General features: G+C 57.4%; 1 protein-coding gene across 1 annotated transcript; it reads left to right on the top strand.

Annotated features, from left to right (window-relative positions):
- Positions 1–1,863: 1,863 nt before the first annotated feature.
- On the top strand, positions 1,864–10,550 carry ANKRD53 (ankyrin repeat domain 53; the record flags this gene model as incomplete). The annotated part of the gene is made up of 5 exons (XM_031949730.1): positions 1,864–2,019; positions 2,154–2,353; positions 3,048–3,212; positions 4,843–4,963; positions 8,358–10,550. Coding segments are annotated over 5 exons (1,941 nt in total), but the record flags the coding sequence as incomplete, so codon positions are not given.
- Between the last annotated feature and the right edge of the window lie 342 nt (positions 10,551–10,892).

Below are 10,892 nucleotides of genomic sequence, written 5' to 3'. Positions count from 1 at the left end.
TTAAATAAATAGAATAAAACCCTTTTTTAAGTGCAAAGGAAGCCCGAGGGGGAAGAGGACTCCCCGCAACGCAAGCCCAGGGCGTTTGGTTCCTGCGGTGTCCGCGCCGCGCCGCACGCCCCGTGAGACCTAGGCCCCCCCCCCCCCCCCCGGGCTGGCCGGGAGATGACTCCCGCTTCCCGGGCGCTTCCGTGCTGGGGCCTCAGACCGGGAGCGCGGCGAAGGCAGGGCGCGGAGCCTTGCTCCATCCGGGGCTGGAGATGCTCAGGGGCGCCACACCCTCTCCTCCCGGCCATTTCCCATAAGGCACCTGAAGAGATGCTTCTGGCGCTGGGACGCGGCTCCTGGTCCCGTTCGAGGGGGCGGAGCGAGGCGCTGCCCAAGCGCGGAGGGTTCCAGCTCTCCAGCGCGCGCCCTGAGAAGCAGGGAGGAGGGAGGGAGGCCGTTGTTAACCCTGACGCTGCCTCGGCGCTCTGAGCCGGCCCGCACCCGACCCGGCCGCGCGGGCCTCGATGGGTGTAAGGAGCCGGACGGCCGAGTCCGAACCTCCCGGTGCCGTGCGGACCCCTCGACGGCCACGGACAACGGAAGAAACGGGTCCGACTCTTTCCTGGCTCAGCCCCTCGAAGAGATGAGCTCGGAGACCATGTACAACGCCAGCCGGCGCTGGCTGGCGCCCTCCCTCTGGGCCTCCCAGTGGACGGAGAAAACGCCCGCCCACTTGGCGTACCACCCCTGCTCCGTCTGGACCGCGGCGTGCCCGCTCTGCAGGGGCCAAGGGGCAGAGTGGGCGCGGGTGGTCCAGGAGCCCCCGCTGTCCATCCAGATCCAGTCAGCCGACGCTCTGGGAAGGAAAGTCTTCCAAACTTCCTCGCCGACGTGGCGCTCCCTGGAGTGGGACGACCCCTGGGGCCTCAGGCAAGAGCTCGACCCCCGGGGGTGAGGCCGGGGAGGTTCGTGACTGCGAAAGGAGGCAGAGGAAACCGAGGCGGAAACGCGAGAGAGGCGGGGCCCGGAGAGAGGAGGAGGCGGGACCAAGAGAATAGGGAGCACCTGAGGAGGAAAGGAGGCGGAGCATGAGTTGATGGGGAGAGGCGTGGCCAGGGATAAAAAAAGAGGGCGGGAACAAAACTATGAAGGTAGAGGCGAGGCTAGGAGGAAAAGGGGCGGGGCGTGTCGAGGAGGCGGGGAAGTACTCCAATGAGGAAGAGGGAGATGTCTCAGTCTATTTCCCACCTGTAAAATGGGGATACTACTGGCGCCTGCCTCCCGTAAGATAACACATAACCCCACCCCCGGGGGCTTAACTCTGCAGGCCAGGAACCAGGGCTGGGCGGGGATGGGGTGGAAGGGATGTCCTGGAGACAGCCGCCCTTTCAGGCTGAGACTCTTCCCCACCACCAGTTCTTTAGGCTCTGAGCCGCGCCCCCTCCCCCATAGGCCTCTCCCCCCAGGTTCCGCCCCCGCCTTCCCATGGTTCCACCTTCGCCTTTACTTTGTATCCTCGCCCCCATCAGCTTTTTCTCTTAGATGGCCACGCCCACATACGGCCTGCCCCCCTCAGGCCCCAACCTCTCACCTTGCCTTCTCGTCCTACCTCCGCCGCCTCCCTAAGGCTTCTCCTTCCATCTCTACGCCTTTTCCTCCTGAATGGCTCCGCCCACATCCAGCCCCGCCCCTCCGGGCCTTACCCTCTCACCTGGTCTAATCATCCTGGCTCCGCCCCCTCCCCGGGCTTCTCCTCCTCTCTGGCCCCGCCTACATCCCTCCCTCCCTGACCCCTCCCCCAGTACCCCAGGCCCCTCCCACTTCCCCCCCCCCCATCTCGCCCCGGTCCGGGGCGCCTAGCCTTGATGCGCTCTCCCTTTCCCATCCATCCCCAGCTCCCGTCTCGGCAAGAGCTTCATCGCCAAGAAGTCGTTGGCGCAGAAGCCGGAGCTGCTGGCAGCCTCCGTGGGCAACTTGGAGTGGCTGCATCAGTGCCTGAAGTACCAGAGGGACATCCGCACGGACCGCAAGGTGCGCCCCGCGGCCGCCCCCCCCCCCCCCTTGGACGGGCCTGGGGCTCCTGCCTCCGGGAGCAGCTCGGGAAGGGCCCGGCCCGAGGGGGGGAGGGGCGGGGCGGGGCGGCTCACCGCGCCCCTCCCCCCCAGGGCTTCACGGCCCTTCACCTGGCGGCCCAGCACTGTAACCTGAATTGCTTGACGGCGCTGGTGGAGCAGTACAGGTTCCCCGTGAACATCACCACGTGCAAGGGCTGGACCCCCCTTCACCTGGCCATCAATAAGGGCGACCCAGGAGAGTCCCTCAAGTGTGTCCAGTACCTTTTGAAGGCGGGAGCCTCGGTCAATGCGTGAGTGCCCCCTCCCCGGGCACGGCCCGCCCCTCGGGCCCCTCGGGCCGCCGGGCTCGGGGTCAGAGCCGCCCTCCGGGGCCTGCCCCGGGAAAGGGGCTTCCACACGGGGGCTCCCTCATGCTGATGAACTCCCCAGTGATGCTCCCTCCAGGGCCCATTTCTGTAGCTTTGCCAAGGACTCTCCTCACATGCGCCCGATGGAGGGAGTCCTGGGCGTACTCTTGTCCCCATCTTGCAGATGAGGAAACTGAGTCACACTCGTGAGTGCTGCTGCCCCCCAGGGCTGCAGGCGGGAGAGACCGGGTGCTCCTGCCACCGGTTTTCCGGGGGACCTTGGCCCTTCCCCCAGCGGCCGTGGTTCCTCCGTCTGTAACGGCCTGTTTGGACTAAGTGAGGAGGGCTTTGGGGTGTCCTGGACCCGCGGTGGAGGAGCCCTTCCCCGAATGAAGGACATTGCGGTTAGAGGCTGGAGTGGAGGAGGGAAGCCCAGAGTAAGAACTGAGGTCGCTTCTCTTCCCGGCAGCCGCTGCCTGGCCCCGTGTTCGCCTCAGATAGCCTGGGGAGAGGGAGGCGAGGCCAGGACTGGTGAGGTGACTCGCCGGGTTCGCACACCCCCTCTCATGTTCTTGCCCTTCTTGTTCCCCCTGCCTTCACCCCTCCCTCCCCCCTCCCCCCCGCACGCTGCTTCTAGCCAAAATCAAAATGGCACAGCCCCGCTGCACCTGGCGAGCGGGGAGGGCATGCTGGACTGCATAAAAGTCCTGGTGGAAGCTGGGGGCAACGTGCACATCACCGACAACCGTCAGCGGAAAGGCCTCGACCTATGCAAGATCTGGAACCACCGAGATTGTGCCCGGTGAGAGCCCCAGCGCCACCCAGGGGCGGGAAGGGCTAGAGAAGAGAGCAGGAGGGATGGGGGAGGCGTTGGCCTCCTTCCCATGATCCCCCTCCCACCCCCACCCCGAGTAGGCTTCCAGGAGCCCCCTGGATGGGGAAGGACACCTCAGCTCCCCAACCTCAGTTTCTGAAGCTCCAGGCCCCTGGGGCAGATTTAGCGTTGCCCAAAACCCAAACTTGCCATGGCTGATGAACAGGTTCTAAGGGACAGAACCGAGGAGAAAATATGGATGGGATTCTAGAATGGAAGCCCCAAAGGGCCCTTGGAGGTCAATGAGCCCAACCCCTTCGTTCTATAGATGAGGAAATGGATCCCGGAGCTGTTAGATGACCTGCCCAGATGGACCTGGGCAGAGCCCAGGCCAGGGTCCTCCCCACTGCTACCCCACCTTCCCTGACATTCAGTTAATGAAAACATCAGGTGCCTGCTCTAGGCTGCCTCCAGCTCTGGGCTTTGGGAAAATGCAAGATCGTATACATTGAGGCTCTTGATCTGGGTGGCAGCAACAAAAAGGGGGGAGATGAGAACCACAGAAACATGGCTTAGAGGAGGAGGGAGCAAGGATGGTTTCAGGCAGGAGGAGTCCTCTGAACTCTGCTGGAAAGGTGGGGAGGGATTCCAAGGGGGAGGACGCTGACTAAAACCCAGAGGCAGGAAACCAGCTCAAAGTCCAAGACGGCTTCCAGAGTGCCAGTTAGGGAGGCTTAGCCTGAGATGAGGCTGGGAAAACGGGAAGCCTGGGTATGGGCAGGCCTTGGATGTCAAGTCTTAGCCTCCCAATCCCTGGCAACGTGGTAGAAATGGAAAGCAGCTTGGGTTTGAGCCCAGCTCAAGCTATACTTCTGTGTTTTGGGGACAAGCTACTCAATGGTTTCTGTCCCCATAAAGGGAGGAACGAATCGAGTGTCCCACACTTCACCCTGTTTGCCTCAGTTTCCTCATCTATAAAATGAGCTAGAGAAGGTGGCCAGCCACTCCAGTGGCTTTGCTGAGAAAACCCCAAATGGGTCACAAAGAGTCAGACCTGATGAAAATAACTGAATATCACCTCAGAGGGACAAATCTAACCCCAACTCCACAGCCTCGGGAGTTCCTTTCAGTAATATCCCTGTGTCACAGCTGGGGACAGGGTTGAAAAGGGTCCAGGAAGGAGAAGAGAGGCCCATCCCCTGGAGACCACCGACGTCACCCCGGGGCCTCTGGGTAATCTAGGTGACATCTCGCTTTGGGAGGGGCCTTCGGAGGTCACCAGATCTGCCTCTGGACTGGGCTGTGCTGCTCCATTCCATTCCCTAGCTCACTCAGCTCTTCCCCCCTCACACTTCCGTGTCCTTCTGTCCTTTCCCAGAGCAAAGTGTGTAGAAAAACTCATCTCTCCCACTCACATCCACCCTAGTAAGAGCCTCCTACTATAAGATGACCTGGGAAAGACTAAAAAAATGAAATAAAACATGAATGGATGGGGTAGCTGTGGTTTGGGATGGGAGAGCTTGGAGAGCAGGAGGGAATTGATTTTAAGGCTGAGACCCAAGAGAGTTACATACAGCACTGAACCCTGCCTTCCTGCCTCTGCCCACCCTGAACCCAGGTTCCTGAAGGACGCCATGTGGAAACAGGACAAGAAAGAACTGGCTGAAGAGACGTATTGCCTGAACCAGCTTAAAAAGAAATTGCTGACGATGCAGAAAAAATACCTCTTTAAAAAGAAGGTAGCAAGAGGCAGGAAGATGACAGGAAAGGACCACATGGGTGGTCAGCTCCTCCTGGGAGGGAGTAGGAAAGGGCGATTGTGGAGGGGTTTGGGAGGGAGCTCTCAGAAGAACCCCCGCTGGTCTTAAGCCTTCCTGAATTCCTTTGTCTTCAGGTCTGGGGCTTTGACTTTCTATGTTCCCTTGGTCATGGAAACCCAACTTTCAGCCCTTGGCATTTGGGGGCCCTTGACTGAGTTGCTGCCTTGGGAAGACTGTCCTCCTCGGTGCCTGTTACCCACTCCCGTTCCTTGATTCCCGCCATTCCTTCCTTCTCTTGTCTCTCGTGCTATGTATTGACTTAGTTGCGCTTTCTACACTTTATTTCAAACCAATTCAGAGTAATAGTTGTGTGAATAGGACCTATTCCCTAGCGCCAGAGCAGCTAAGCTTGATGACCTGAAGCCGAGCCAGGTAAGCTCCCCATTCTGGAAGTCTTCGAGAAGCTGGATGCCCACGGTCATGTGGTAAAGGGGACCCCATGACAAGAACGAGCATCTCTTCTCAGGGCGATCCATCCCTCAGTTCGTTCCTTCCCGCGTTTAACAGGTATTGATTGACTGTACCAGGCACTGCGCTAGGTACCTTGGACAGAGGCAAGTATAAAATAGTCCCTGTCCTGAAGGAACAGTCCTAAGTGGCCCGCCTCCGATGCTTACCTGTATTGCCTTGGATACATCACTTACCCTCCCTAGATGACAGTTTCCACACCTGTTAAAGGGGGAAGCTCTAGAGCTGATTCTATATACACAATAAGTGATAATTTTGAAGCCCTTGATGTGCCTGTAAGAAAGATGGGTTTAAAATGGATTGGATGGCTCTGGGAGTAGAGGTGAGATTTGCTGCTTGTTCAATTATATTCACCTCATCCCATTTGGAATTTTCTTGGCAAAGATGGGGGAGTAGTTTGCAATCTCCTTCTGCAGCCCATTTTACAGATGAGGGAACTGAGGCAAACAGGGTTAAGTGACTTGTCCAAGGTCACAGAGCTCTTCAGTATCTGAGGCCAGATTTGAACTCAGGTCTTCCTGACTCCAGATAGAATACTCTAAGCACCATGGTGCCCCTAGAGAAACCAATGACTTGCCTGAAGTCACATAGGTAACAAAAAAAAAAAAAAAAAAAAAGCCAGAATAAGGACTTTAATCCTCTGCCTCTAAACCTCAGACTCCTTTCACTACCACTACCACTACCATTCTTTATTTCTTCTTCAGACATAGTTTGCACAGCCTTTCCCCCTCTGATCTCCCCAGAGGAAGCTTTGTCCCCTCAGGGCAAGGCTGCCTTGCCCCTGTGCCAGCTTGGGTTTGAGACCAGCTCAAGCTGTACTTCCTGTGTTTTTGAGACAAGCTACTCAATGGTTTCTGTCCCCATAAAGGGAGGAACGAGTCGAGTGCCCCACATTTCACCCTGTTTGCCTGAGACGCCGGGCTCAGGATGGAACTGTGGGATTCTTGTTTATTGATCCCAGCCCAGAAGAGTGGAACCATGGGATTCTTGTTTATTGATCCCGGTCCAGAAGTGGCCATTCTGTAGAAGATCAGGGCAGCAATTTGTGGCTATCATACTATGCCTGGCTCGTTGTTCGTTTTTAGTGGTAGTGGTCTGGTGTCCAGAGCTGTGACTTCATTGCTAGAAGGAGAACTCCCTTCTTTATAAAGCAGCAATTCCTCTATAGTTTTGAGTCTCAGAGAATGGCCTATGCTCCTAAGAAGCCCGTCCACTTGACCCTGTGTCCATTGCAACAAGCAATTGGACGTGTATTCGATTTCTCATTGAGCATGTGTTCAATTTTTTGGTTTTTTCCCCTTCCCTCTTGGTGTTTACAGGGCAGTGAGGGAGAAAGATGAAGATTTTAATGTAATGGACAATATTATTCCATGATAAGTTCATTGGAAGGGTAGGTCAAAATGTGTGTGTGTGGAGGGGTAGAGTGCAGAAATGGAGAAAGAGAGAAGTTGCATTGTGATGGAAGGGGTCTTCGCTGTCCCCCAACTGCATAATCCTGTCAAAATAGTCAGGAGTGCTAAAGCTCCGGCTGAAAGGTGTCAGGGAAGCTTAGGATGATAAATGGGTCGGGGGTTTTAAAGCAAAATGAGGTCAAAAAAGCGTGTAGTTTTGCTTGGGGTGAATGGTCAATAAATAACTGACAAAGAAGGCAGAGCTCCTCGATTCTTATTTAGCTTCTGTTTCCTCTTCCCAAAAGAAAACCCTTTGCACTGGAAAGTTCAGTGTTAACTTGATGTCAGAGACAAAAAGGGAAAGAATAGGAGAGCTCCTAGTTTTCCTTTGATGAATTCAGGTCACGTGATCCAGTTGAACCACATCCTGACAGATGTGATCACTGAGCCCCATCTCCCATCTCCCATCAGGAACATCTGATGACAGATCGTGGGAAATGGGAAAGGTGCCACAAAGTTGGAGAAGGCAGATAGCTCGGTTTTCCCAAAAGGGAAGGGAAGGAACAGTGTGTGCGCTCTCTAGACAGACCAGTGAGCTCGCTTTTGGATTTCTGAGAAAATTCTACAACAGATCCTCAGAGAAACGGTTGGCCACCCTCTAGAAAGGGCAGTGGTGATACCGAGAGCTAGCGGGGCTTCATCGTGAACAGACTGTTATACTAACCTCATTTCCTTTTTTGACAGGTCTCCTAAAGTGGTTTATCAGGGAAATGTTGTAGATAAAGTTGACCTCGATTGTAGACAAGCTTTTGGTCAAGTATCTCGTACTTGATGTGTCTCATTCCCATAGAAAGGATGACGAGTTGTGGGCTGCATTCTCAAGCCTCACCCGGAATATTCTGGTCATTTAGCTTACCCTTTAGGTTAAGGATGTGGATGAACTGGCTAGAATGGTGAAGACATTGGAGAACGTGTGATATAAGGAGCAGCTGGAAGAAATGGAGGTGTCTGGCCCGGGGACGGGGTTGGGGCTGGACCTCATAGCCACCTTCAAGGGGTCGCCAAGAGTGTCACAGAGGAAGGGTTAGATTGGCTTGGCCCTACATGGCAGAGCCCGGAACACAGAGCTTGAAGACACAGAGGAGCAGACTTAGGTTGGACATCAGGACAGTGTCAGTGCCAAGAAGGAATGGGCTGCTCTAGAGCTGGCGGGGCCTCCTTGCAGATCTTCAGGGAAACAATGGTCACCCCCTTGCCCGTGGGTTGTAGAGGGAGTTCCTTTGGAGGGACCCGTGGTCCGGAGCAGTCCTTTCGTCATTGCGACTGTCTGGCTGAGGGGAGGAAACTCAAAGGCCCGGCAGTGGGGGGCTGCTGAATATGACTCGACGATGGGGGGAGGGGGAGAAGGGTAACCTCTTGCCCGACCAATCAGGCAATCCCTCTTGTCTTTCCAGAAAGAGAAGGAAGCCCAGAACCAAGTCGCCTTCGTCCAATGGCTCCAAACGAAGCCTCTGCCAAAGATTAAAATCCCGGAGCCTGCCCAGGTCAGGGAGGACTGGGTCAAGATTAAGGAGGCACCTCCCAGGGGTAGGAAGGCGATCCCTCCGATCACGAAGGAGCCTCCCCGGCTTAGGAAGGAACTCAGGCGGATTAGGGAGGAGCCTCCCGTGGTTCCCAAGGAGGCCCCACACATTAAGAAGGCTGCCCAGGCCCTGAAGCCTCAGCCCCCGCGGAGGCCTCAGCCACCCCGCAAGAGGGGCTCCGCTGTGACTCCCCGTGTCCGCAGAAGATTCCGCCCCCTGAAGAGAGTCAAGCCTACCTTGCCCGCCGGCTTCTCCTCAATGGCCATCTCGAGCCAGCAGGCCCCCTCCGGCTCCCGATCCTCGTCCAGCCTCCCGACCCTGGGCAGTCCCCGGCCCTCCACGGTCCCCTTCTCGTCCGGCTCCGCTCCCAGCTCCTCAGTGGGCCGCTCCCGAGAGTCCAGCCGGCTCCAGTCTATCAGCGAGTTGTCCGGCCGCTCCCGGGTCACCCCCACCGGCTCCCAGCAGCAATTCTCGTCCACTCGGGCGCCGTCTTACTCGTTCTTGCGGAGCCTCTGCGAGGCTTCCCCGGAGGTCGAGAAGCCTGGGCCCACGGACTCGGGCGTCCGCCTGCCGCGGGACTCACTGTCCCTGCTCAACCTGTACCTGGCGGAAATCCCCCAGAAACCCGTGCCCTCGCCCTTCTCCTGGAGGGCCAAGTGGAACTCAAGCACCAAGCTCGCGTCGAGGCCCGTCACCCAGATCGCCTTCCCACAGGGCGTGCGCCTGGGGGTGCAGCCCGACCCCCAGCCCCACTACAACTTCCGCGGTTTCCTCAAGTTCTTCCCCAACGACGAGGGCAGGGTGCTCATCCAGACGGCCACAGGCGACTGGATCTTCCCAGTGCCCCGGCTGCCCTTCCAGGTCCTGTGGCGGGAGCTGTGCCGGCGGCCGCAGCCTGACCGCCTGGCGGGGCCCGAGGGGCCCAAGAACTTCTCCGGCCATGACCTGCCCGTCAGGCACTACGTCCGTGAAAACTACCTCTGCTCGGACTTCCTGGCCATGAGCCTCCGGGAAACCTTTGACGCGGCCTTCATCGCCTTGGTGCAGAGACACCGGGGCTTCCCTTCCCTCCCTCCCGCCTCCCCCAGCTCCCTGGCTTCCTCCTCCTCCACCTCGATCGCTCTCCCGCAATGCTTGGCTCTCCTGTTCTCAGCTCCCCCCCTCCGATAAAATCATTTTATTGCTCTTCCCTTCTGCCAATAACTGAGCCTCTCTTGAGTCAAGGGGGATGGGCGGCGGCGGAGCGATGGACTTGGGCAAAACGGCAGCCTCTCCCTAAGCCCAGACTTGGGTCGAGGCCAGCCAGGAATGGGAGACCGGGTCCTTCACCTAGACCATCAAGGCCCTGGATCCTACTCTCCCAACCCCCACTAAACACTGCCCACCCTCCAGGCACCCAGGGGAATCGCTTGGGGACTAGGCCGCGCCCAGCTGGGCAAATTGCTTCTGTTCCCAAGGCTTGCCCGTGACAGGCTTGAGTTCTCACAGCAAAGGGCTTGCCAGATTGCCGACCACTGTGAAAACCAGAAAGCCCATCAGGACATCCCATTCCCCGCCGTGGAGCCCTGGGGTCCTCCACTCGATCCCTCCTGCTTCCCTGTTTAAACCCCTTTCCTCCAGTCTTGATGGAGATGAGCTAACTGGCACCATCTTGGGTTCCAACGCCCACCCAGGTGGCACTGGACCAATCCCTGGTGGAATACCCCTGTCCAGCATCTCTCTCCATCACTGGAATGGCCCTGTCCAACATCTTTCCCCATCACCAGAATGGCCCTGTCCAGCTGGTCTTTTCCCCATCACCAGAACGGCCCTGTCCAGTGTCTTTCCCCATCACCAGAATGGCCCTGTCCAGCATCTCTTTACCCATCACCAGAATGGCCCTGTCCAGCATCTCTTTACCCATCACCGGAATGGCCCTGTCCAGCATGGCCCTGTCCAGCGTCTTTCCCCATCACTGCAATGGTTCTGTCCAGCATCTTTCCCCATCGCCTCAGCAAGCAGCAGCAACTGCTGGGAGTGGATTTGCTTCCCAGCCAACTCCGGCAGGTACCTGAGACAAGGGCTTCCCAGAACCTACAATGGCATCCCCAGCCCTCAAGAGTGTGGCCATGGGGACAAAGGACTTCTCTCCTGGACGCAAAGCTCTCTTCCCAGTGCCCTCCACGATGCCCTCCCTTTGTATCTCAGATTTGTAATCCACCAAGTCTGTGACTTGAGTCCGGAACTGGTTCCGGTACAGGGGCATGGGTGATCCTGGCAAGATCTATTTCCCAGGTACTGTTTCCTCCTCTTCTCCAAGGGGGCGGAGGACGGCAACCTCTGGGATCTCCACTCCAGCCTAAGCTGTCTCTGTTCTGCACAGTATCTGACTGGAGTCCACCTTGATTGATAACTGAGCCTTGCAAG

Source organism: Sarcophilus harrisii, chromosome 2 (assembly GCF_902635505.1).
Source record: "Sarcophilus harrisii chromosome 2, mSarHar1.11, whole genome shotgun sequence".
Taxonomy (NCBI): Eukaryota; Metazoa; Chordata; class Mammalia; order Dasyuromorphia; family Dasyuridae; genus Sarcophilus; species Sarcophilus harrisii.
Note: the sequence above shows the minus strand (reverse complement) of the source record. Positions and strands in the feature narration are given on the sequence as shown.